Source organism: Centropristis striata, chromosome 3, assembly GCF_030273125.1.
Source record: "Centropristis striata isolate RG_2023a ecotype Rhode Island chromosome 3, C.striata_1.0, whole genome shotgun sequence".
Lineage (NCBI taxonomy): Eukaryota > Metazoa > Chordata > Actinopteri > Perciformes > Serranidae > Centropristis > Centropristis striata.
Genome location: NC_081519.1, coordinates 44,044,224 through 44,071,703, shown reverse-complemented (window position 1 = coordinate 44,071,703; position 27,480 = coordinate 44,044,224). Strand labels below are relative to the sequence as shown.

The following is a 27,480-nucleotide window of genomic DNA, read 5'->3' as shown; positions in this document are numbered from 1 at the left end:
AAGCTAGAAAAACTCAAAACTAGACTTGAAGTTGACCAAATGTCTTGACATTGACTTTTTAATGCCATGCCACATATTAGCTGCACATTTTTACAATTGAAGAATACAAATTCCAATGGGCCGACGCCAATGATGAATAAAAATAAAAATGTAAAGAAATCAGTATTGATTTCGTATAATTATTGTGTCACAGCCACATGGAGCCATAGCAGACGGCCTGAAGAGCCTCATGTGGCCCCGGAGCCTCAGGTTGACCACCCCTGCCCTAAAAGATTATCATGATATTTCAGGGTATTTTTGCGATAACGATATTCTTGACGATATTATTAAAATATATAGGAAATAGGATTTTTTTTGTCTGTATAAATACATTTTTTATAAAAGCTCAAATTTGGAGCCTCTCACACATTCTAAAGCCACTATTCCATCATATAAAATGATCTTATTCATAGTATATTTTAATGAATTATTGTTAAAGAGAATAAAGGTTCTTGTATGTTTTATTTAAAGCATCTTATTTTGACAGTTGTCTTGTAAATTCTGTGGTGGATTTAACACATTGTGGGTGTGGGAATAAATGTCATAAATATTTATCATATTTTTGACCAAAAAAAAAAAATCAAACTTATATTTCAATATAATTAAAATGTTTGACATAGTATCTTTATCTCTAAATCTGATTTACCAAGTGCATTTTTTTTTAGTTTTTTTCCTTTCTAACATTACATTTTTATTTTTATTCCATAACAGGAACGGGCTTCAACAGGATTATATGATGCAAACAAACAGAAATTATTATTGTAAATATCATAGCACACACGATAAAAATGACCAAAAAAAGACACAAAATTATTTTTTTTAAAAGACACAAAATGACAGAAAAAAACCTAAATTACTTAAAAAAGAAACAAAATTACCAAAAAAAAGACACAGAACTACCAAAAAAAGACACAAAATTATTTAAAAAAGACACAAAATTATTATTATATTACAAAATGACAGAAAAAAAATAAATTACTTTAAAAGAAAAAAAATTAATAAAAAAAGACACAAAATTACCCAAAGAAAACACAGAATTACCAAAAAAGGTTAAATTTTTTTTTTTTTTTTTAAAGACACAAAATTATTAAAAAAAGACACAAAATTATTTTAAAAAAGACACAAAATTATTAAAAAAAGACACAAAATTATTTAAAAAAAGACAAAATTAAATATCATAGCACACAAGAATCTGAATGATGTTGTCGACTTAAACTTTATTTTCTTTGGCCAAAGAAAAAGAAAATGTAATAGCAATATTAAATAATGTCATGAAGATGATGAAGAGAGAAACGTTTTCAGAAGCTGTGTGTTTGTGCAGGACTGACCTTTGTCCACCTCCTGCAGACAGATGATGTCAGCGTTGTAGCCGGCCAGCTCCTTCTTCACCAGGTTCTGCCTGTAGTCCAGCTGCAGGGCGTAGGGGGCGCAGTACGGGTACAGCACCGTCCTAGACAGCTCCGTCTGAGCGTAGACGTCAGCCAGGATGTTGTAGGACACCACCCTGACCGCCGGCCACTCCGCCTCCTTCACCGTGTACTGGTGTCTGTTGTCGAAGGTGCAGACGCCCGGCCCCGCCTCCACGGCGCCCCCAGAGACCAGCTCCCTGTCCAGGCCGCCACGCCCTCCTTCTCTAGGGGTGCAGCACAGCTTGAGCCTGGAGCCGATGTCCTGATTGGACGGGACGTAGACCCTCCCACGTCCTACCTCCGTCCAGCTGCTGTCCTCACCTGGAGCTTCTGCTGCAGCGGCTTCAGGGCTGAGACGACGACAACAACAACAACAACAACAACAACAACAACAACATGAGAGAGGGAAATAAGGACAATTTAACTCTTTATGGTCTCAGCTCTGGTGACTCTTTATACAGCCCATAATAACATCATCCTGATGTGTCTCCCTGCCTTCTAGTGGTTTTAATGGTTTTAATGGGATGAGATTTTCACAATAAGTGATAAAAACTGTTTTTTAGGCTCCGTTCACACGAGGACGGTCTCAACAGAAGACGCAAAAGTGGCGTCGCGTCTTCACTTTTTATTCCTCGTTTAGACGAGCGTTTTCAGGAGGAAATCTGCTGCATATGGTGACGCTAAAGTGTGTGAAATGTGATTGTATGCAGCCAGGCGGCATCACTTAAAGCCATAAGAGCATCTTTGGGCATGCAGAAGTTTTCACGCCACACATTTTCATCAGCTACTCCTTCCACAAAGTTCTCCTCCATCACTAGATCTCCCAGGTCTCGTTCACAGCCGTCTGGCTCCTCCCACCAATCGCTGCATCCAGAATGTGATGGAGGTAATTCCAGATCCTTCTCTGTTCACTAATACTATCTGTACATATCCTGGACATTTGGTGGAAAGACTCCTGTAAGTTTATTAGAGCTGCCAGAGCAGCTTGAAGGTCCCACCATGGAAATAATCCCACGTTTCTTTATTTCCTGTCCTGGAGCATGTATGTGACGTAAACACATACGTGACGTGAGCAGATCAGATCAGAGTTTTGTGTCTTGTCAGTGTAGACGACACGCTACGGAGGAGAGGATTTAACTTTTACACTCTGGAAGGTGGTTTCAGATTTTTGCATCTTTAAGCCCCAAATACGCCGTCACCGTCTAAACGAAAGGCACTTCACATCAAATATTTTGTTGTTTTTACCCGCGAGTGTCCTGGTGTAAACGGGGCCTGAATCTGTGTGTCCTTGTTTTTATTGTTTTTTATCGTTGTCCTCACGGCAGCAGTTAAATGTCCAGGCTGTGAACTGTCCTTGATAATGTTGTGTGCTTTTTTTGAGGCAGCAGGAACCTATAAATGTATATAAATATAAAACCTATAATAACAGTAATATCAGATGGATCTTGTCTTTGTTAAGCCTTCCTACAGACTCCTAAACTGGATTAACTCTTCTCGGACACAGTATCAACAGAAACAAACCATGGTTTACATGTTGAACTGGTTGTGAGCCAGTAACTCTCCAGTTACCTACCTGGTGTTTGGGGTGTTTTCTTTGAACCAGGTGAACTCACAGTCCTGCAGGTTCCCAAACTCCACCTCCAGCTTGGGACAGACGGGGAAGCCGGCCAGCAGAGACGCCGGCAGCTCGGCGGTGGTGAAGGTGGGCGGGTTCCTCTGCACCGAGTACTGAAGCTCTCCCACCTGAGAGGAGGGAACAGGATTCAGATAGCTGAAGTAGAATCACTAAATATATCACCACACTGTAACTGTTCTACTACAAGTTCAGGTTCAAATCCCAGACTGACGTGTTAAATGCAGAGGACACATTTACTGTTTGCAAAACTGAATCATTAAACTCCTGCATTCAAAACTTACTTAAGTTAAAGTACAAAATGTACTTAAAGAATCAAAAGTAAAAGTTATGCAGAATGAACCCACCAGATTGTTAAATATATTCCAATATATTATTGGATTATTATTATTGATGTAAGCAGTGTTTACTTTTCTCAGTGTATGGCTCATTTTAAATACTTGATATACTGTTATGATGTTGTTGGGCGTTTTTTTAAAATGTCCCATCACTTTAAATGAATCATGTTTTTCATGTTAAATCTGAACAGAAAAGTAATTACAGCTGTCAGCTAAATGTAGTGGAGTAGAAGTATAAAGTTAGATCAAATGGAAATACTCAAGTAAAGTACAAGTACCTCAAAATTGTACTTAAATACAGTACTTGAGTAAATGTACTTAGTTATTTTCCAGAACTGATCTCAACCTGAGAAGTAACTAAAGCTGTCAGCTAAATGTGGTGCAGTTAAAAGTATTATATCTGCCTCTAAAATGAGTAGAGATATGAAGATACATCAAGTATCAGAGTAGATGACGTAGTTCCGGCCCACCTGCAGCACGGCTCCGTCCCGCCACGCCTCACAGTTGAGCGCCGTGACCGGCACCTCTTCCCCGGCGTAGAACAGCTTCACCACCGCGGTGCAGTCCTCCGGCTGCTGGTTCTCCTGGTTCTTCTCCTGGTTCTTCTGCTGGTTCTTCTGCTGGTTCTTCTTGGCCCTCTTGGCCTGGCTCTTGATGAGGCCGTTGGAGATCCGGGCCAGGACCCGGCCCAGCGCCTCCTCCTGGTCCCGGAGCATCTGCTTGTTGCTGCCGTCCAGGCGGAAGGAGATGGTGAGGGTGGGCTCCCCGGGGAGGCACCGCACCACGGCCGGCTCCATGCGGAGCAGGAGGCGGCGGGCTCCGGTCACGCTCCTCCGGGAGGAGGAGGAGGAGGAGGAGGAGGAGGAGGAGGAGAACAGGCGGCGGGGGAGAAGAGCGAGAGCGGCGGGGAGGCGGTTCAACATGGAGTGGAGGAGGAGGAGGAGAGAGGAGGAGGAGGAGGTGGAGAGAGGAGGAGGTGGAGATGGAGAGAGGAGGAGGAGGAGGAGAGAGGAGAGAAGAGAAGGAGGTGGAGAGAGAAGGAGGAGGTGGAGGAGGAGGACACAGAGAGAGGAGGAGGTGGAGAGAGGAGGAGGAGAGAAGAGGAGGAGAGAAGAGAAGGAGGTGGAGAGAATGAGGAGGAGGTAGAGAGAAGGAGGAGGAGCAGGAGAGGTGGAGGAGGAGAGAGGAGGAGGAGGTGGAGAGAGGAGGAGGAGGAGGAGAGAGAAGGAGGAGGAGGAGCAGGAGAGGAGGAGGTGGAGGAGGAGAGAGGACAAGGAGAGAAGAGGAGGAGGACACAGAGACAGGAGGAGGAGGTGGAGAGAGGACAAGGAGAGGAGGAGGAGGACAAGGAGAAAGGTGCAGGAGGAAGACAAGAGAGGAGGAGGACTAGGAGAGAGGAGGAGAAGGAGGAGAGAAGAGAAGGAGGTGGAGAGAGGAGGAGGAGGAGGAGAGAGAAGGAGGAGGAGCAGGAGAGGAGGAGGTGGAGGAGGAGAGAGGACAAGGAGAGAAGAGGAGGAGGACACAGAGAGAGGAGGAGGAGGAGAAGGAGAAGGAGAAAGAGGAGGAGGAGGAGAGCGGGACTGAAGTGCTCCGGTAACGGTCACGTCAAGGCTACGTCCTGACGTCACCTGGCCGCGGTCGCACTCACTGCCTGACGGCTGGTTAGCCTCAATGCTAACCAGCAAAGCTAACCCGAGGAGAACAGAAAAACAGCAAAACAGCGAGTTTATTCACCTCCCAGCGGTCTGCTTCTAAACTAGACTACACACAAGCGTCCGAAATCAAACCGCTACTTCAAACAACGCGTAGCTGTTATATATTCACTACAGTTCTGTCATTTTCTGACAACACCGTCACTGAAGTCAGCATGACCGTCTGAGCGTCTTCTTCTTCTCTAAAAAAACATGGCTGCTTGAAGGGTTACACACACACACACACACACACACACACACTGCCCCCTACAGGACACAATGGGAATGACACCAGGCACTTTTATTACATGAACAGTCATGGAAATATTAGATCCATTGTTTTGTTTAATTTCTTGTTAATTTTAATGGCTGGTACAGCTAAAAGTACATTTGTTGGACAGATATAATGATAAAAACAAAAATAGCTGCAAAAATGTCACAAAAAAAGACACAAAAAGACCAAAAATAGATGTAAAAATGACCAATACAAAACAACCAAAAAAATAGATGCAAAAATGACCAAAAAAGACACCAAATTACACCCAAAAACAGATGCAAAAATGACAAAAAAAAATACACAAAACAATCAAAAGAAGGTGTAAAAAAGACTAAAAAAGACACAAAATGACAAAAATAGATGCAAAAATGACAATGACTAAAAAGACACAAAACAACCAAAACGATAAATTGAAGAAAACAAAGGGTGCTATCATCATTTTTTGCAGGACTGTATAATAATGGAGACGCAAACTTTTCAGTCAGATTCACAAAAGTTTTATTGCCAAGTAGTTGTTGTTTTTTTTTACTTGTAATGAATTTGTTTTGTGCATACAATAAACATATTAAGAGGAAATAAAAAACAACAGCAAAGTATTGCAAGAATTTAAAAAACAAACATAAATAGGCCTAGAGAATAGAAAAATTGCAATGAAAAATATGAAAATAATACTATAACAAATATGGTATAGCATCTAGAATGAGATCTGTACATTTACATTACAACATAATTAATACACATATATTACATATATTATATTTTTTATTTATTATATTTATTATTATTATTATTATTATTATTATTTATTTTAATGTTTATTCTGTACAGGTCATAACAACAGCAACAACAACAATAATAATAATAATAATAATAATAATAATAATAAAGGCCAGGAAGCTATATACACCTAATGTCTGGATTTCATTTATTCCAGCCCGTTGCTCAGCTCCATATTCTTACTATTATTATCTACAGGGTTCAACTTACAATACAACATACAAAATTGTGGAGAAATTAAAAATCTTCTGCTGAAGAGGTTTGGTTTTATTTCCCCCATAATTCACAGATTCCAGTTTGGAAGATTACTGACCAAAATCTAGTCATTGTCCACTCCAAGGTTTTTATAGTTAACGAAAACTAACGAAATAACGAAAACTAGAATTGTAAAAACATTTTCGTTAACTGAAATAAGAATAAAAACTAGTTTTTTAAAAAACGATAACTAACTGAAACTATATTTATAACTAAAACGAATAAAAAACTAAACTAAAACTAATAAAAACTAAACTAAAACTAATAAAAACTAAACTAAAACTAATAAAAACTAAACTAAAACTAATAAAAAACTAAACTAAAACTAATAAAAAACTAAACTAAAACTAATAAAAACTAAACTAAAACTAATAAAAACTAAACTAAAACTAATAAAAAACTAAACTAAAACTAATAAAAACTAATAAAAACTAAACTAAAACTAATAAAAACTAAACTAAAACTAATAAAAAACTAAACTAAAACTAATAAAAAACTAAACTAAAACTAATAAAAACTAAACTAAAACTAAGCATTTTCCAAAAAAATGAAAACTAGCAAACTCACTTAAAACTAACTGAATCTGAAAACAAAAAATCACATTGAAATTAAAACTAAAACTAATGAAAAATCCAAAACTATTACTATTTAGTTAGTTTTTGTAATCACAAATACAGTTTCAGTTAGTTATCGTTTTTATTTTTATTTCAGTTAATGAAAATGTTTTTTCAATTCTAGTTTTCGTTATTTCGTTAGTTTTCGTTAACTATAATAACTTTGATCATCACGCCTGAAAGAACATTCAGGATAATTGATGTTTTTATAAATATGTTCTATATTCATTGACATACTTATTTATTCCATAATATCTTTAATTATTTAATTGAAGATTCCACCGATTCCACAGGGTATTATTCATTTTTATTCATTAATGGGAGCTGATTAATGTCCCAACATGAGTGGAAGCAGAGGCTCTTTGTTCAGCCTCTCTATTGGATGTTTATGTCTGCAAATATTACATTTTAAATAACTTTTTGTGCATATATACGAGCCCGAGAGGCTAACTGAGGGCGCAGTATTGATGATTTTCCTCTCTGAAACTATAAAAACAGAACAAATCATAGAGAAAGAAAACCAAAGCAAAAAATATGGAGGAAAACTGAGCAAAACAAAAGATGCATTTATATTTATATTTTTATTAAATTTGTTATAAATACAAATGCAGAAAAAAATTACTAATAGGGAAATTAAAAAAAACACTAGAAATGTACATTTATAAAAGCTAATCCTGAGCTGCACTGCAAAAGAAAAGGTGTTTAAAAACCAGATAAAACAGTAAATCTGATCTTTTTATTATTATTTATTGATCTTGCTGCATGGACAGATAATTTACCTTGACACGATTTCTTAAATTCAGATTATTAAATCTAGAAATAAGCATGTTGAACACTTAAAATAAGGAATTAACTCTTAAAACCAGATAAATGATCTAACACTTCTAAATCTAAAGTTTTTCTTATCTTGGTAAGAACCAAATAATCATCAGGTCACTCTGCTCGGGCCAGTTCATCACTGCTGGCAGCTTTACTTTATCTGGTTTTAAGAGTTCATTTCATCATTGTGTCTTTTTAATGGTCACTTTTACATCTATTTTTGGTAACTTTGTGTCTTTTTTGATAATTTTGTGTCTTTTTTGGTCAATTTGTGTCTTTTTTTTGGGTCAATTTGTGTTATAATAACCAAAATCATGATGAATAAAATCATGGAAAATATCTAGATATCAACAAGATAAAAGATCTAACACTTCTAAATCTAAAGTTTTTTTTTATCCTGGTAAGAAGCAAATAATTAATCAATAGTTCATCACTGCTGGCAGCTTTAATGTATCTTGTTTTAAGAGTTAATTTATTATTCTAAGTGTTCAACATGCTTATTTCTAGATTTAATAATCTGAATTTAATAAATCTTGTCAAGGTAAATTATCTGTCCATGCAGCAAGATCATTTCCCTCAGATTTACTGTTTGATCTGGTTTTAGACCTTTAGATTTACTGTTTGATCTGGTTTTAGACCTTTAGATTTACTGTTTGATCTGGTTTTAGACCTTTAGATTTACTGTTTGATCTGGTTTTAGACCTTTAGATTTACTGTTTGATCTGGTTTTAGACCTTTAGATTTACTGTTTGATCTGGTTTTAGACCTTTAGATTTACTGTTTGATCTGGTTTTAGACCTTTAGATTTACTGTTTGATCTGGTTTTTAGACCTTTAGATTTACTGTTTGATCTGGTTTTAGACCTTTAGATTTACTGTTTGATCTGGTTTTTAGACCTTTAGATTTACTGTTTGATCTGGTTTTAGACCTTTAGATTTACTGTTTGATCTGGTTTTAGACCTTTAGATTTACTGTTTGATCTGGTTTTAGACCTTTAGATTTACTGTTTGATCTGGTTTTTAGACCTTTAGATTTACTGTTTGATCTGGTTTTTAAACACCTTTGTTGCAGTGTGAAAGTATTCAGTCGCACAAGAAGTGTGTTTCCGTCCTCTGTGTCTCTGGTGAAGAGTTGATGGAGATGCTGTGATGAACTACAGGACGTTCTTGTCCCCGTCCTCCTCCAGGCAGCAGCGTTGGGGCTGCTCGGGGCTCTGGGGGTAGTAGACGTCAGGCTTGTGTTCGTCCTCGTGCTCGATGTGTTTGAGGTGGACCACCATGTGCAGAGCGTAGGCCAGGACCAGCAGCAGGATCAGAGACGTGATGAGGCCCATCAGGATGGCCGGAGTCATGAAGGTGGCACAGACGGTCGCCGGGGAGAATTTACCCGCCGAGACGTTGAACGCCTGAATCTGACGAGAGAGAGAGAGAGAGAGAGAGAGAGTGAGACAGAGAGAGAGAGAGAGAGGACATGGATATTTAGAGGATACAAGTCAGAATGGAATGTTTGTTTATATCATATTTTTATTGATGACAAAGATGACACATTTAGGTTTTTACCCATCACACAACACAACCCTCAAATATCCCAACATAGACAAACAGATACAGACACTGACAGAAATACTTGTAAATGGACAGTAAAAATAAAAATAAGTTAAATTAACAACCAAAAGGATGAAATACATGGAAGAAAAATGAAAAAAAAAGAAGAAAACCATAGAATAAATAAATAAATAAGAATAAAATAAAAAAATAATAATAACAAAATAAAAATTTAACAAACAAAAGGATGAAATACATGGAAGAAATAAAGAAATGAATGAAATAAAATAAGAATAATTAAAAAAAATTTACAACCAAAAGGATGAAATACATGGTAGAAAAACATGGAATAAATAAAGAAATGAAATAAATAATTAATAATAATAATATTAATAATGATAATTATAAATAAAAATATATAAATAAAGAAAAAATTAACAACCAAAAGGAAGAAAAACATGGAATAAATAAATGAAATAAAAATGTTTTAAAAATAAAAATTAAATAATAATAATAATAATAATAATAATGACTCATTAAGAGACAATAAGCTTTTAATTTCCATGCTAACAAGAAACAAATTAATGTTGAATACATGTACCTTAATATAAAGTGTTACCATTATTATTAATATGATGGAGAGATATTATATTAGTAATAATCCTGTCCCAGTCAGAACCGCTGGAGGAGGAGATGCTGACCCTTTATATCATCTGTTTATGTTTTTTATTACTATTTTATTGGTTTATTTTTAGCATATTTTTAATTATAAAATGAGTGTTTTTATCATATGAGGGAGTTTACATGATTTTAACAAACAGCCTGAGCCAGTGCATGTGGCAAAGCGGGTTTCCTGTTTTCCCCATCCTTTTCCCCACTTAAACCTAAACAGGTGTGGTTACCTGGAAGTTGGTGAAGGTGATGGTCCAGCGGCGGGCGTGGTCGGTGCTGGGCAGCAGCAGGGCGCTGTAGCGCTGCAGGCTGCTGACGTGGAGGCAGTGGTAGGAGGAGGAGGAGGGGGCGTACACCTCGTTGGCGTTGAACACGGCTTCTTCAGACTTGTTGTAGAGCAGAGACACGCTGTCCACGGAGAACCACCACTGGCCTGAAGACTCGTAGAAGGTGTTGGACAGCTGCAGGCTGACAGCAGAAGACCACAAGACTCAGACCTCAACACCAGACAAAGACTTTTACTTTAGTTCAGGGTCGCAGATTGTTTCACTGACCTCATGGACAGATCTCTCAAATCCTCCACATCTCCGAACCTCATGACGAGCCTGGAGAAGAGAGACAGACAGTGGGCGGAGCCAAAACACACAATACAAGAAGTACTCAGGAAGTACTCAGAAAGTACTCAGAAAGTACTCGGTGGAAACACACTTTTTGTCTGAAGATGTTTCAGCTAAATCTGAATCATTTATGTTTTCTTCTAAATAATGCTTCTAAATGTTTGTGTATGTCTGACCGACAGGTAGACAGACAGACAGGTAGAGAGACAGGTAGAGAGACAGACAGGTAGAGAGACAGGTAGAGAGACAGACAGACAGACAGACAGACAGGTAGAGAGACAGGTAGAGAGACAGACAGGTAGAGAGACAGACATGTAGAGAGACAGACAGGTAGAGAGACAGACAGACAGACAGGTAGAGAGACAGGTAGACAGACAGACAGGTAGAGAGACAGGTAGAGAGACAGACAGGTAGAGAGACAGACAGGTAGACAGACAGACAGGTAGAGAGACAGACATGTAGAGAGACAGACAGGTAGAGAGACAGACAGGTAGACAGACAGACAGACAGACAGACAGGTAGAGAGACAGGTAGACAGACAGACAGACAGACAGGTAGAGAGACAGACATGTAGAGAGACAGGTAGAGAGACAGACAGGTAGACAGACAGGCAAAGAGACAGACAGGTAGAGAGACAGACATGTAGAGAGACAGACAGGTAGAGAGACAGACAGGTAGACAGACAGACAGGTAGAGAGACAGACAGGTAGACAGACAGGCAAAGAGACAGACAGGTAGACAGACAGGCAAAGAGACAGACAGGTGTCCCTACGTGGCCTTGTCCTGGTCGCAGACAGACTGGCTGGTGTCGACAGGTTTCTGGGGGGAGAAGGCCTGCTCCGTCAGGTCCAGCTGCTTCTGCTTATCGTAGCGCAGAGACAACTTCCTGGCCTGGAACAGGACGCAGGGCTGCCCGTTGGACCACACCTGGAGGACGGAGACAGGGTTAGAGGACCACACCTGGAGGACGGAGACAGGGTTAGAGAACCACACCTGGTTGGTGGAGGTATAGAAGTCCAAAACTAGAAAATGTCCTCTGGGTAAATAGTGAAAGGGCCACGGGGGCTACTGCCGGTGTGTGTACACTATGATGAGACTCTTCAGAGATTTATAACAATTAATACGAGTAATGTTATGATACTATATAATATACAAGGAGCACATCTACAACAAGCATTCCTTTACAAGTATTTATTTATACAGCAACCTATGACCTTTAACCTCAAAATGTGTGTGTGTGTGTGTGTGTGTGTGTGTGTGTATCTGTAACTGTAATCACATCAAAGCATCAAAGGCTTTGTGGTCGACCAATCAGAGCAGAGCAATCAACAGAATTAACAGCCACCTGAATGTTCCGACACAGTGACAGCAGCCAGAGGTGGACAGACTGGAATTTCTGGCCTCCAACAGAAAGCATTTTTGGTAAAACCATAATACCTATCATTGATCCCACTTCACTTTGAGCGTCCTGAGTTCTTCCTGAACGTCTACATATGTTTTTTTTTTAAAGAAAAATGAAAAAATAGCTTTGTTAGAGCGATCTAAAAAAACTGTTACATCTCCCTTTTTCATAAATCTTCCTGTGTTTTTAATATGGGAGCCAATGAAGCTGTTGGTGGTGTTGGTGGATCATCTGTGCGTCCTACGCCCAAACTATAACTCTGACAGCTTTACCAGAGGATTGTGAGGGAGAAGACTAATTTTCCTACGTTTCTATGTATAAATTATTTCTGTAGAGTGGAATTTGCGGCCTGGAGCGCAGTTTTCAAATTTATTTTTTGACAGTTTTTTCTCTCCCTCTACACTCTGGCGATGATGTCACACACTGTGACACGAACATTCCGTGCAATACACACCCATTATAATCTCAGAATTTCTCCAAAAATGATCATGGTCATTGAACAGGGATTGATAAAAAACTATATGACCTATCGAAACGTGGATTAATACACCGATACACAAGACTTGTGTCTACTGTTTAAAGTTTAAATGGAGTCTCTAGGTGAAATTATGCCGGAGAAGTAGACGTTTAAAAATCTCCAATTATTGTTCTTTTTCGCTCATTTTTTTCCGGCCGTCCCATTCACTTCAATGCAAAACTTTGGGTGGATGGCTTGATGCTACACAAAAACACAGTTTATTTGCCATTAGCTGAATAATTATGAGGAGAGAACGCCACCTGGAGGGGAGGGAAGGGAACTGCAACTCCTGGCGTCTGCAGTAACTTCCTCTGGGAAACGTCTGGAGACTGGAGACAGAAACAGAGAGAGAGAATAATCACATCATTAATCATGTTTTAAGACTCAATCATTGAACACCTGACAGACAGATCATATTTTATTTTTATATTTATCTTTATGGCTCTATTTATTCTCAGAGTCTACCTGCAGTCGTCTGAAGGGCTGGTCTGCAGGAACAAAACTCTCCTCCGTCCACATTCCTCCATCACTCTGTTCATCTGGAGAGACAGACACCATAAACCCTCTTATTTTATAAGAGCTTATAGCTTTTACAGTGTATTCTATAACTGCTCTACAACCTTTAAGTTATTTAAAAGTTGACATTTTGGAGAAACAAGGTTGAACCTGGTCTCTATGAACAAATATCTGCAAATTCATGCAGAACAGTCATCAAACTGATTGATTGTTGCACCTCATAAAAGTAATATTTCTCACTTTTGTTGGGGCCAAAATAATGAATATTCATTTAATTCATGTTAAACCTGTGCTCATGCTCAGGTTACAGGTTTCTCAATCGCTTTCACAATTTATTTTTTTAGATCCTGCAACTCTAATGCATGCCTCTAAAAGGTAACAACTCACTCAAAACATGACATCATCATCTTCATCATCATCATCATCATTCATGCTTCAAAATTGGCCAGTGAATCGTTCTGTCATCATGTGAGTCGTACTGGTTGAAATGCTGAGACGAGTGTTTATCACAGTTTATTAAATTCTGATTATAATTGTAGGTAATAAAAGTTTACTGGGAAAATGACAGATAGACAGACAGACAGATAGACAGATAAATAAATAAATAAACGTTACTCACCATAGACTGAAGAGACAGCAGCAGCACTGTGAACAAAGTGAGAGGAGAGTCTTATTTTATTATTTTGCAATTGTGTTTATTTCCATTCATCCTTGTTTTTTATTGTCTAGATTGTTTTTTTTTTTATTAATTATTTGTTTGTATTCTAGTTTGTATTTTTGTGCATTTTAATGTTAACGGTTGTAAGAAATACTGCAGGAATAATTTGTTTTCTTCAAATCAAAATCAAATTCTGATAATTTAATAGTACAAGTGAAGAAACGTGTCAAAATGAAAATATGTTGATATGTTATTATGATAAAACTTAAACAAGACTATATCTAAAAATCTACTGCAAATTAAAGATTTGAAAAAAAGTTTTGTTCATTTTTCAAAAAGGAATACACAATGAACACAACAACAGACAGTCAAAAAACAAAAAATTATAAAAAATAAAAGAAATAAATACGAATAAAAATGGGAAAAAATTTAATTTGAATAATAAATAAATAATAATAATAATAAAATAATAAAAAACAACAACAATAATAACAAAAGTATACATAATTAAAATTTATTTAATAATTTATTATTTTATTATTATTATTGTTATTATTAATAATAATAATAATAATAATAATAATAAAAATAATAATAATGGGGAAAAAAAAGACAGTTTAAGGCTGAGTAAAGATTTAGTAAAGATTTAAATAATTATTATTGTAATAAAACCACAATGACTGCTGATTAGAATTCATGTTAACAAATAACAAATCTTTAACAATTTTAGAAGATAAAACAGAATATTTTCTCATAAAAGCCAAATAAATGAGAAATCCATATTAAGACAAAGTTAATAACTATTAAATGTTACTCCTAAAATGACAGAAATCATAATGTAACATAATGAAACCACTCTAAATACAGGAACATGATAAACAGTGAGGTATCAGGGAGGTGAGACCATAGGAGTCTATGGGAGGGACGAGCAGGAGATGAACCTGAGAGTTTAAACTTCCCAGAATTCATCTTGTTAGCTGTGGGTGGATTAGTGTTGAAGATGAGGGACATCCGTCTGGGACAGAGATGTTCTGCTGCTGGAGCTCCCACTGACCCACATTACACACACACACCAACTATTGTGCAACAATAGGACAGATTTTAATATTAGAATCAGCTTAAAACTAAAACATCAGCTCAGATTGTTTTTCATAAAATCACGCAGCACGTTGAGGTTTTATGTAAAGAATGCTGAGCTGCAGATCAGCAGGTGGACGGAGGAGACGAGGAGGAGGAGAACAGAGTCAGGGGAGAACCGAGAGGAGACGCTTCATTAAAACTAATGAATTCTCTGCAGCAGTAAAGGGAAGTTCAGCTGTTTTAAAGTCTGGCTGCACACATCTATAGTCAGTGAGTTAACACAGTCGATGGACGTTGAGCTTTCTGCTGCTGCTAAACGTTCAGTCAGGGAAAAAATGATCAGACCTCCTTGTTTTCTTCAGTTTCTTGTTCATTTTAATGTCTGGTTCAACTAAAGGTTCATTTGTTTGGACAAATATAATGATAACAACAAAAATATCTGATAAGAGTTTAATTTAAGAGCTGATATCTAGACATTTAACATGGTTTTATTGATAATGATTTTGGTTTTTATGAATAAAACCATTTAGTAACTTTAGTTACTTTTCAGATGGAGATCAGTGGAAGAATGTAACTAAGTACATTTACTCAAGTACTGTATTTAAGTACAATTTTGAGGTACTTGTACTTTACTTGAGTATTTCCATTTGATGTAACTTTATATTTGTAGTTCACTACATTTTGAGATAAATGTTGAACTTTTTACTCCACTACATTTAGCTGACAGCTGCAATTACTTAAGAGTTTATTTTAAGAGCTGATATCTAGACATTTAACATGGTTTTATTGGTAAAAACCAAAATCATTATTAAGAAAACCAACGAAACTGTCTAGATATCAGCTCTTAAATTAAACTCCTACTAGTGCAGGGCCCGTAGGAAGTATTCGTCTAGTGGGAGATTAAGTAGATTTTAAATCTCCGCTTAGCATGCTAATTGCGAATAACAGAATTTGCACATTACAGTCAGACCACTACGACGTCTGCAACTCCAAAAAAAACATACTTTTCAAAGGTACCACACCATCCAGCACATACACACTGAACATTTATAGGCTGCTTACACAGAGCAGAGAGGAGAGGACAGGAGAGGCTGGAAAAATCACAATACTTCAATATGTGAGGAAAACTGTTTTGATCATTTTGTGTCTTTCTTTGGTCATTTGGTGTCTTATTTTAGTTATTTTGTGTCTTTTTTTGTCGTTTGGTGTCTTATTTTAGTTATTTTGTGTCTTTTTTTGGTCATTTTTTGTCTTTTTTTTGGTCATTTGTGTCTTTTTTGGTCCCTTTTACAACATTCGTGTTCATCAGACTAGTGCAGTGCCCGTAGGAAGTATGTATTCATCACACTTACTTTTCATCAGGCACCACACCATCCAGCACATACACACTGAACATTGATATTCTCTGGAAACTATTAGAATATTATTGATAAATGGAACCTTGTAGCCACTTTAAAACTCCTAAAGATAGGTAGGATAAATAGACTTCAGATGAGATGAGTCAGGGTGGAAATCCAGAGAGAATTACTGTGTTACTGACCAGGTGGAGGCCTATCACACAATGGGGCGGAGCTACACTAAAAGGGGGCGGAGCTCCAATAAAAGGCGTCCAATCAGAAACAGAGCAAAACACGTCCTACGTAAATAATGATATTTAGAAAAATGAATTCAAAAATCTTCAAAATCGAACTTCTATTTATGACTGATTTAGACCGTCCTCCCTTCAGTGGCTGTAATAATTATGAATGATGCTGAGGTCGAGTATAAAATCCTCTTATCATCCAAAGATCTTTTTGGTGGTAATGATCAGTGGGTGTTTAGGGGGAGATAGAAGGTCAACAATAAATGCTTCATAGAAGAGGTTGACAAGATTAATCTGAGATGAAGCTCAGCACTGTGAGTCAAGTTGTTCTGGTCAAAAATATCTCATTAAAATGACTTAATGGACTAATTATTATGCAGGTTAATGACAGTCATATCCCGTGGCTATTCCATGGATATTTGTTCCTATTGGTTTGTTCCAAGTCACGTGACTTTCAAGGTCCCGGCGGTCAGAACAAAAAACATGGCGGACAGTTCTCTCATTTTTAGTGAAAAATCAATATTTTGACTTAGTTTCTGCATAAAAATGGATTTTGATCACATTTCTAGCGAGAAATATATGTTTTATTTTCTAAATATTCACTCAGTGAATGTACATAATCACTTTGTATGTTGGAATAGCCACGGGATATGACTGTCATTAACTAACTGTAGCGAAATCTGTGTCAGTTTCACGGAAATTTGAGTGAGTATTTATGTATTGAAGCCTATTATGGTGAATAAAGGGTCTTTGTTACACACATTTGGTGCTCAATAATGCAATTTTATTCATATGCAGAATAGATAAAAATGGTGATAAAACCCTCCAGAATATAACATCAATATATATAAAGATCTTTGGAACAACAGAGAAGAATCCATGCTGAGATTTGGCTTCAAAAACTTTGGTTATTTTGTAGATTTCTGTATTTTCAGTGATTGGATGATGAGACTTCTGTTCTACAAACTGCTGAGAAACCCTCTTATTGTTAATAAATAAAAATAAAGGTAGGAAAGCTGCTCATCCTCTGAATGCTCTAAGTCTCTAGTCTGTGGTTATAAAGTTTGATGAGGCTGTGACTATCTACCACCAGGACATGAAGGAGTTAAACCTGAACAACCTGAAACACCTGCAGCAGTAAAATGCAACATTAATGCAGCAGTTCAATTATTCTAAAGCATCAGACAGAATACTGAAACACTGGCAGGAAGTTCAGTTTCTGACACTAGTTCAGTCCTGAATGCAGGATGTTTACCTGTACTGGAGGATTTATTTCAGTTTTGTGTTTGTACTTCTACTGAAGTTATGGATCTGATCATTTGATATTACTGCATCAATCATAACACAGTGATGGTAACTCTATCTAACTATGGAGTCTAATGGGGCTGTTTAGTCCATTTTTTTAATCATTCTCATGTCTTTTCGTGTCTTTGTATGTCATTTTGTCTTTTTTAGTCATTTTGTATCTTTTTTGGTCATTTGTGTCTTTATGTGTCTTTTTTGTGTTTTTTTGGTCATTGTGTGTCTTTTGTGTCTTTTTTTATTCATTTTGTGTCTTTTTTAGTCATTTAGTGTCTTTTTTTAGTCATTTTGTGTCTTTTTTGTGTCATTTTGTGTCTTTTTTGGTCATTTTGTGTCTTTTTTGTCATTTTGTGTCTTTTTTTTGTCATTTTGTGTCTTTTTGGTCATTGTGTGTCTTTTTTAGTCCTTTTGTGTCTTTTTGTGTCTTTTTGTGTCATTTTGTGTCTTTTTTGGTCATTGTGTGTCTTTTTTAGTCCTTTTGTGTCTTTTTTGTGTCGTTTTGTGTCTTTTTTGGTCATTTTGTGTCTTTTTGGTCATTTTGTGTCTTTTTTTAGTCATTTTGTGTCTTTTTGGTCATTGTGTGTCTTTTTTAGTCCTTTTGTGTATTTTTTGGTCATTGTGTGTCTTTTTTAGTCATTGTGTGTCTTTTAGTGTCTTTTTTTATTCATTTTGTGTCTTTTTTGGTCATTTTGTCTCTTTTTTAGTCCTTTAGTCCAACCTAAAATTTGATTTTGAATCAAATGTGAGCAAAGGTGTCAAATCTACCATATCAGAGGGTTCCATCCAGTTCTATCATTTGATACTAAACCTATTTGAGCTTGTCTCCAGTTTTACTTGGTATATCATCATCAAACTGAAACTGGCCTCATGGAGTTTACAGCCAGAACTTTAGAGGTAAATGTACAGTAGGGCTCCACGCTGCTTTGTTTTATACTCTGATGGAGGCAACAAGTCTGGATTAGTTGGAGCTTTTAGAGACTCCACAGGGTTAAAGTCTTTCGTCCATCAGTGAATCTCTGTCTGAAATAAAAGCAAAACTGTTGTAGAGAGAAGCATCAATACAACACTAAATAATCACTCTGATCTAACTCAGTCCTCTGCACGCTCCTCCTCTGCTCAGGGACGTATTGAATCTGGATAAATGTGGAATAAAACATGTCCCACGTTTGAAATAAATGTATTATTAACATGCATTGTTTGTAACTAGAGTCATTAAAGCCTCTTCAGCCAAAAACAGGCTGCAGCTCCTCTTGTTTATAGGTCAGAACACAGGACTGTGGATTGTAGGATTGTACTGATTACATAATCATACAATCACAGACACACACACACACACACACACACACACACACACACACACACAGACAGGTCATGAAAGACGAGGTGGCTCTCGGCCAAAAGCAGATTCTGCAGCTTCCCTCTCTCCTTTCACCATCCGCAGTTTCACACTGTAAAAAATTACACACCACAAACAGCTGCCCTCCTACACACACACACACACACACACACACACAGACATATTCTTGTACTTCTATCTTTGTGAGGACCCTCATTGTAACAGTGAATTCCCTTGCAAGGTTATAATAGTTTTGGATTTTTCATTAGTTTTAGTTTTCATTTTTGTTGTGAGTTTTTGTTTTCAAATCCACTTAGTTTTAATGAGTTTTTAGAGTGAGTTTGCTAGTTTTAGTTTAGTATTTTTTTTTTTAAATGCTTTAGTTTTAGTGTAGTTTTTATTAGTTGTAGTGTTTTGTAATGGGGTATTTGTTGGGTGGGAGATTAAAAGAGGTCACAGTAAATTTTGCCTTTATTTCCTTTGTCTGATCCATCTTCATTATGGATGAAGAAAGCTGACAAAGAGGAAAACGAAGGACATTTTCACTATAATTTTAGTGAGTTTTGTAACCACACAATACAGTTTCAGTTAATTATCATTATCATGTAACCTTTAACCCTTAAAACAAAGTCTGAAATCTAAAAAAAAGCCTTTAAAGATGTGAGGACCGGCCGAAATGTCCTCACTTTGCAAAAATGTCCTCACTCTGTTGGTTAAAAACGTGTTCTGGTCCTCACTATGTAGGAAGTACAAGAACACACACACACACACACACACAGGAACATTATTGTCCCCTCTTGGGTTTTGTTCGTGCCACAGCTATTGGCAGTAATAATGATATTTAACATGCATTCATAGTAACATAGGACAGTTTTTTTTTTTTTATCTTGGTAAGAAACAAATAATTTGCAGTTAGTTCAGGTTCTTTTAGGTCCAATACTGACGATACTTCCACCAACAGAAATCTGCATATAACACAGAATCATTAAAATAAAGCTAATATAATGCTTTATCATCGTCAGAGATCAATTTTCAGCCTTTTCCACCTCGTAAACCTGCATGACATCACAGCCTGTGATTGGTCAACACGACAACAAACAGACAATCAGACCGATTCAGATATTAAAATATTACTGCTGTCATTTGTAGAATCTGTTTGTGGAGATGAAGTTTGGTAAAGATCAAAGAAACGTTGATGTTTTACCTTTAATTTCTCTCTGTCTCTCCTCCTTTAACCTTCTAGATCAGGGGTCTCAAACTGGCGGCCCGCAGGCCAATTGTGGCCCTCGTAATGATATTTTGTGGCCCCCACCTTGATATGAAAGTTTAAAGTGAGTTTTATATGAATGGAACTTTACTGTGTTGTGTGTGGAAGGTCCCTTTAATTACTTTTTTGATCATTTTGTGTCTTTTTTAATAATTTTGTGTCTTTTTTAAATAATTTTGTGTCTTTTTTTAATAATTTTGTGTCTTCTTTAATAATTTTGTGTTTTTTTTAATAATTTTGTGTCTTTTAAAAAAAATATTTTTGTGTCTTTTTAAAATAATTTTGTGTCTTTAAAAAAAATAATTTTGTGTCTTTTTTGGTAATTTCATGTCTTTTTAAAAAATAATTTTGTGTCTTTTTTAATAATTTTGTGTCTTTTTAAATAATTTTGTATTTTTTTTAAATAATTTTGTGTCTCTTTTAATAATTTTGTATCTTTTTAAAATAATTTTGTGTCTCTTTTAATAATTTAATGTCTTTTTAAAAAATAATTTTGTGTCTTTTTAAATAATTTTGTGTGTCTTTTTAAAAAATAATTTTGTATCTTTTTAAAATAATTTTGTGTCTTTTTTAATAATTTTGTGCCTTTTTTGATAATTTTGTGTCTTTTTCTGTCATTTTGTGTCTTTTTAAAGTAATTTATGTTTTTTTTTCTGTCATTTTGAGTCTTTTTTTTGTAATTTTGTGTCTTTTTTCGGTCATTTTGATGCTGCCTCCTGCGGCCCCCAGGACACAAAGACACAAAATGACAGAAAAAAAACATAAATTACCAAAAAAAAAAAGACAAAATGACTGAAAGAACACTAAATTACCTTTAAAAAGACACAGAATGACATGATGAAATGATTGTTGCAGTGTGGAGTTATCTAGTCTCCTGTCTGTTTCAGCCTCCACTCGTCTCACCAGCGTCCTGTGATAAACCCTCTGTTCTCTACCTGCAGAGCACCAACGCAGCGTGGAGCATTAACATCTGAAGAGCTCAAATATGTCCCTCAGGAGCTGGTGGAGCCCAAAAACAGAGCTGAAACAGAGCTAATATTAGACGCACATTCATCAAATGGACACAAGCACGACTCCACATTACAACGCTGCTGTGTTTCTGCTGTTTGCAGTGACAGAACTGAAACAAATGATGATATTTAAAGAAATAAGAGACAGACAGAATGAATGAATGAAGCGTCCCTCTGAGCTCAGACGCATCAGTAATCTTTGAGCTGACTGAGTCAAAGAGTCACAGATTAGAGAGCCTGGACAGGTCGAGCCTCAAGGTAAAACACCATGTGTGTGTCTGTGTGTCTGCAGCTTCACCTACCTGTCTGCAGCTCGTCGGGAGAGACAGGTAGACGGCTGCAGATGGAGGAGCAGGAGAGCGAGGAGGAGGAGGAGGAGGAGGCTGCAGCAGTGTTTCCATGGTGAAGCCATCGTCGTGTGTGATGCCAGAGCTCACTCTCCCCCTCGCGCCCCCTCCTAATCTACTTTAATCAGCCCACCGTCTGTAAAGCCCCTGACAGGCGGAGGGGTCGGCCAATCAGCACGCAGCAGAGGCAGACAGACCCGCCCCCCTGCCGGGTTTATTAGAGGAATGGATTTGAATCTATGGAGCACAAACATGGGTACATTTTCAGTCATTTTTATGATTTATTGTGCCTGTTTTTATAAAGTATTGAGTATTTTATTTAATATAATAATTTAATATAAATATATGTTTTATTTTTTCTTATTTATTTATGCTTATTTTACATACATTATATATATACACAAATATTTTATATTTTTTATTTTTTATTTTTTATATATATATATATATACAAATATTTTATATTTGTATATATATATATACACATACATAATACATACATATATATACACATCAAATATTTTATATTTGTATGTATATATATACATAAAATAAAAAAATTAAAAATAAAATATTTGTATATATACATATATATATATATATATATATATATATAAACATTACTTTGATGATTTGTTTTTTTTAATTTAAGGTTATTTTACACTTTATAGGTTATTATTTATAGGTTACTGGTCCAGCGCTTGGATTATTACATACAGATACAGAATAACAGGGTGAAGTCACATAATTTTGGACACTTTTTGGTCGATCATCAAGAAATCCCAAATGTTTTGTAGACTACTAAAAGTGTAAATCACACTGTTTCATCATGATACAATATTATATCGATTTTTCGTACCACAATATTGGCTAATATCACAACATCTGCCATGATACAATTCCAATTAAATTAAATTCAGTGGCCTGTGATCAATGTGACAGAATATTAAATGAAGATTTAACACAATTAGTCACATTTATTCTAAAATAACTCACTAACTATAACTAAAATGTATTAGGACATTTAATTACTGAGAATTTTCAGACCTTTACATTTAAAACAATGAGGATACAATGAATATAAAACAGGAATTTTCAAAATAAAGGCGTATCTTCAAGAAAATATGTCTCAATATTTTCAATACATATTGATTCTGACAGATATATCGTTACACTCCTATTGGCTACTAATGTTTCATAATTAAAATTTTGATTAAAAATTAAAAAACAAACCGTTTCAGTGAAAAATATATTAAATGGTCATTGTTTTTTGTTATGTTTTGTTTTTTTGAGAGGATCGCGATTTGAGTATTTCATTTAATATAATTGGTTTGATCAAACCAATTTATATATATATATATATATATATATATATATATATATATATATATATATATATATATATATATATATATATATATATATATATATATTGTATGTATATACATTGTATGTATATACATTGTATATATATACATTGTGTATATATATATATATATATATATATATATATATATACATACATACAAATATTTTATATTTTATTTCGCGTAAAAGTGTCAAATCTACACGTTTCCTTATAAGTTATCACAGTGTGCTAACAAACATATTCCAGTTATTTTATATGTATAAAAAATAATAAAAAGATAAAATAAACTGCCATCGTTTTACCTTCGTGTTATTAATAATTCCAGTCAGGCGCTCTCCGCGGCCACACCGAGCCGGGGTCCTGAGAGTATTCTTTGCCGCGGTGCATGCTGGGTCCTTCCTTTCCTCCCCGGTCTCCGCTGCAGTCATGGGTTCGTCTCAAACTTCCTCCTAAAAACTCTGTTTTTCTGTCCGCTGCTCGGCTTTTTCACCTCCATGTTGTTTCTGAGTGTCTTATAAACTGTTTCCGAGCGTTTTGTGACGGTTAAAACTCTTCAGTCTGTTAAAAAAACAACGTTTTTATGCTTCTTTCTGCCCGCAACGTGGAGCGGCCATGACAGCGTGTTAGCACGGTTAGCTTAGCATCACAGACATTAACAATAACCCATTAAAAACCGTCATTATTCATATTATAGTGATTAATTAAACAGCTAGGTAGTTAAATAAATAAACTCCTGGTGTTAGTGTGTATGCAGTCTGACCGTGTGAGCGCTTTAATCCCTGTTAGCTCGATGCTAACAGCTAGCAGCTCAGTTTTCATTTCTGCGGCAGATTTTTTATTAAAATGCGGCGAAAAAAACCCTCAGAGTTGATTTAGTTTGGGTAACAAGGTCGTGTTTGTTCAGTAAAAGTCAAATACATCTAACTGTAGCGGCTATGAAGCCTCAGATGTTCATATTTAACAAACTGACTGGAAATGTTGAATATTTAGACTGAATTTGTATTTGTGAAATCAGAATAAATAAATGATTGCAGTTTGTGACAGACAGCAGTAAACAGTGATGCTGCTTGTCTACCAGCAGTTAGAGTTTGTTGTGGAATATTAAATCACAGAGCTTAGCATGGTGTTTGTGTTCCTGATCTTTGAACGTTTCTCTTCTCTGTGAAAACACTTAAAATGATCACAATCGGGGGGAAGAAGTGTTTTAAGTGAAGAGAACTTCTTCTAATTTCACCTGAATTTTACAAACTGTTAGTGTGCAAACAGACAAACCTAGACCTCCTGAGACTAATTAAAGACGCTTTTGATTAGTTGCCTTGGGACTGCTAAGGTTGTTTAATTGCTGTTGTCTTTTAAAACTTGTATGTACAATTTTTTAATGTTATTTTATTCTTTTTAACTGATTTATCCTGTTAATGTGAAGCACTTTGTGACTTCTGTCTGCGAAAGATGCTATATAAATAAAGTTTACTTACTTACTTTCATTCTCAAAATTTGGAGCTACAATCAGGTTACTATAATAATTATACATTAGATTTTTAAAAAGCTTGTAATAGCTACTCGAAGTCGCTTAACATAACAGAATTTAGACACAAACACAAAATGCAGAAAAAACAGAGATGAGACATGATGAGTTCAGGTCTTGTCAGCTATTTTGAAAAGGTGTTGAGTTGATTTTTGAAGGTTTTGAGTCTGAATTGCGTCTGTGAGCAATCACTCTAGTTGTTCTTTATAAAGCCACGGATTAACTATAAATAGTCCAATACTGCTAGATAATAATGAAGCATCTTTCTGTGAATTTGTTATAAAGTTAAATTAATTTTCTGTATAGTTTGCCGACATTTCTGACTGCAGATATCTGCCAAGAGAAGCTGTTTTGAACTGATGATTACAATGCATCTTGCAGGTATTAACATTATTTTTCTGTCCTGTAGGAAAGTGTCGTGGTCTGCGCACAGCCAGGAAGCTCCGTAATCACCGCCGTGAGCAGAAATGGCACGATAAACAGTACAAGAAGGCCCATCTGGGCACCGCCCTGAAGGCCAACCCCTTCGGAGGAGCGTCCCACGCCAAGGGCATCGTCCTGGAGAAAGTGTGAGTACCACAATTAATAAATCCATTTACCTTAAACACCTGCTGAGGAGTCAACTGAAGGAGGACGTGGTGCAGATGATTTTCACAGAATGGATCTATAGTCATGGAAAAAATGATTAAACCTTTAATTGTTCATTTTAATGCCTGGTACAACATATCTAGACATTTTCCATTGTTTTCTTGATAAAGATTTTGGTTATTATCAATTAAACCATGTTAAAATGTCAGACACAAAATAACAAAAAATTGATGTAAAAAAGACACAAAATGAAAAAAAAAATTACACAATTGTCGAACTGGACACAAATTGACCAAAAATAGATGTAAAAATGACTAAAAAGACACAAAATGACAATCATGATCAATAAAACCATGTTAAATGTCTAGATATCAGGTCTTAAATTAAACTCTCATCAGATATTGTTGTTATCATTATATTTGTCCAAACAAATGAACCTTTAGTTGAACCAGACATTAAAATGAACAAGAAACTGGAGAAACAAGGAGGTCTAATACTTTTTCCATGACTTTGTGTGAAACGTTCCATCCAGATGCTCCTGATGTTTCCCTCCAGATTATTCCATCTGTTTCCGTGTTCAGTGTGTTAACAGTGTTGTGTCTCTGGTGTTTAGGGGTGTTGAGGCTAAACAGCCCAACTCTGCCATCAGGAAGTGTGTGAGAGTTCAACTCATCAAGAACGGCAAGAAGATCACCGCCTTCGTCCCCAACGACGGCTGCCTCAACTTCATCGAGGTAAAAGCCTCCCTTTATTTATATATATATATATATATATATATATATATATATATATATATATACACACACACACACGTCCAACAGGGTGATTCTCATCAACATGCTGCAGCTCATAGCAAAACAAAGAGCATTCAATACATATTTTATTTGACCCTTTATAACATAAACAATCTAAAGTCACTGTTTAATATGAATTTATCATCTATTTGAAAAAATTTAATGTATTTTCTGACATTTTTAGACACTGAGCAACAAAATTCATTACCGTAACACATTTTTGAATAAGTAAAGGTTTTTTTTTCTTTGACAAGCTCTTAAATATGCTCAAGGGTAGCTGGTATCACCAACATGTATTTTTATTAAAATATACACATATTTTAACAATTATATCATTACTGTAACATTTAACCATTTTTTCTCACAATTTTCATTTAGATTTTGTTCTTTATACATTGTTAAAAACCATTATATTTGATTATATTCTGTTAAATTATACATTTTTAAACAAATGTATATTTATTTTTATAGTTTATTTAATATTTATTGTATATAAGTGTGGGGAAACCATGACATTTAAGAAAATGCATCTTAATTTCTAATCTTTTCCTAATCTGTTGATGCAGCTCTGTTTCTGTCTGCTGGTTCTAAATAGTTTTCTTTAATTGTTCATTTTAATGCCTGGTACAACATACTCTTCACATTTAAGAGCTGAAATCTAGACATTTAACATGGTTTTCTTGATAATGATTGTGGTTATTTATTAAACCATGTTAAAATGTCAAACAGAAAACAGCAAAATTAATGTAAAAATGTCAGACACAAAATGACAAAAAATTACACTAAATTATCGAAATAGACACAAATTGACCAAAAATAGATGTAAAAATGACAAATAAAATTAAGAAGCTGCATGAAGCTTAATTTCTAATCTTTTCCTAATCTGTTGATAATCTGTGTTTGTGTGTCTGCTGGTTCTAAACGGTCTTGAAGCTTCAGTCGGTTAGTTCTGGTGTTTAGTTTTCCTTTTCTCTCCATAAACACATGTAGTTTCCCTGTGTGACGCTGTGTGTCTCCTCTCTGTGTCTCCTGCAGGAGAACGACGAGGTTCTGGTGGCAGGTTTCGGGCGTAAAGGTCACGCCGTGGGAGATATTCCTGGAGTTCGTTTTAAGGTGGTGAAGGTGGCCAACGTGTCCCTGCTGGCTCTCTACAAAGGAAAGAAGGAGAGACCCAGGTCATAGACAGATGATGCAGGAAACACAATAAACATTTTCAATTAGAGCCTCGCTGTTTTGAGTTTTTATTTCAATGTTTGTTGCTCATATTGTTACTGTAGAGGGATTTTAAAGCATGAGAACACTTATAGAGGCTCCAGTCTGGCTGCTGAAGACCTGAGATCATTTTAACATGCAGCAGCAGCCTGATTCTTCACACCAGAAGTTATTTCTCTGCTTTTTTCTAATCACATGGAGTTATTCTTTATCTCCTGGCTGCTTGTGAACGCTCAGAACAAACACCATCAGCAGAATGTTTCTTCCTCCAGAGTTCAGCAGGGATAGAA

General features: G+C 35.9%; 3 protein-coding genes across 7 annotated transcripts in view; 1 reads left to right on the top strand and 2 right to left on the bottom strand.

Annotated features, from left to right (window-relative positions):
* The window catches only part of pde12 (phosphodiesterase 12), an 8,755-nt gene extending 4,404 nt beyond the window's left edge, over positions 1 to 4,351 (bottom strand). The window contains exons 1-3 of the mRNA XM_059328389.1: positions 3,890 to 4,351; positions 3,022 to 3,191; positions 1,368 to 1,798 (exon numbers count right to left, since the gene is read on the bottom strand). Coding sequence (XP_059184372.1) covers positions 1,368 to 1,798; positions 3,022 to 3,191; positions 3,890 to 4,342 — 1,054 coding nt within the window. The 5' untranslated portion in view covers positions 4,343 to 4,351. The remainder of the gene's footprint in view (positions 1 to 1,367; positions 1,799 to 3,021; positions 3,192 to 3,889) is intronic.
* Positions 4,352 to 8,603: 4,252 nt separating this feature from the next.
* On the bottom strand, positions 8,604 to 21,974 carry LOC131964091 (V-type proton ATPase subunit S1-like). 5 transcript variants are annotated; one of them, XR_009390910.1, is made up of 9 exons: positions 21,658 to 21,974; positions 13,740 to 13,765; positions 13,070 to 13,143; positions 12,865 to 12,933; positions 11,458 to 11,612; positions 10,623 to 10,673; positions 10,299 to 10,536; positions 8,878 to 9,263; positions 8,604 to 8,715 (listed from the first exon to the last, which is right to left on the bottom strand). XR_009390910.1 is itself a non-coding variant. In XM_059328404.1 (8 exons), the coding sequence occupies exons 1-8, from the start codon at positions 21,765 to 21,767 to the stop codon at positions 9,006 to 9,008; spliced, it is 981 nt and encodes a 326-aa protein (XP_059184387.1). In that variant the 5' UTR covers positions 21,768 to 21,974; the 3' UTR covers positions 8,792 to 9,005. The 5 variants fall into 5 exon arrangements, 1 of the variants encoding a protein (XP_059184387.1); XR_009390892.1 differs by having other exon boundaries at positions 8,680 to 8,780; XR_009390904.1 differs by having other exon boundaries at positions 8,704 to 8,812.
* A 1,383-nt stretch (positions 21,975 to 23,357) lies between these two features.
* On the top strand, positions 23,358 to 27,200 carry rps23 (ribosomal protein S23). Its single transcript, XM_059328408.1, has 4 exons — positions 23,358 to 23,501; positions 25,006 to 25,165; positions 25,798 to 25,918; positions 27,014 to 27,200. Exons 1-4 carry the CDS (start codon positions 23,498 to 23,500, stop codon positions 27,158 to 27,160), a joined length of 432 nt encoding a protein of 143 aa, XP_059184391.1. The 5' UTR covers positions 23,358 to 23,497; the 3' UTR covers positions 27,161 to 27,200.
* Positions 27,201 to 27,480: the final 280 nt, after the last annotated feature.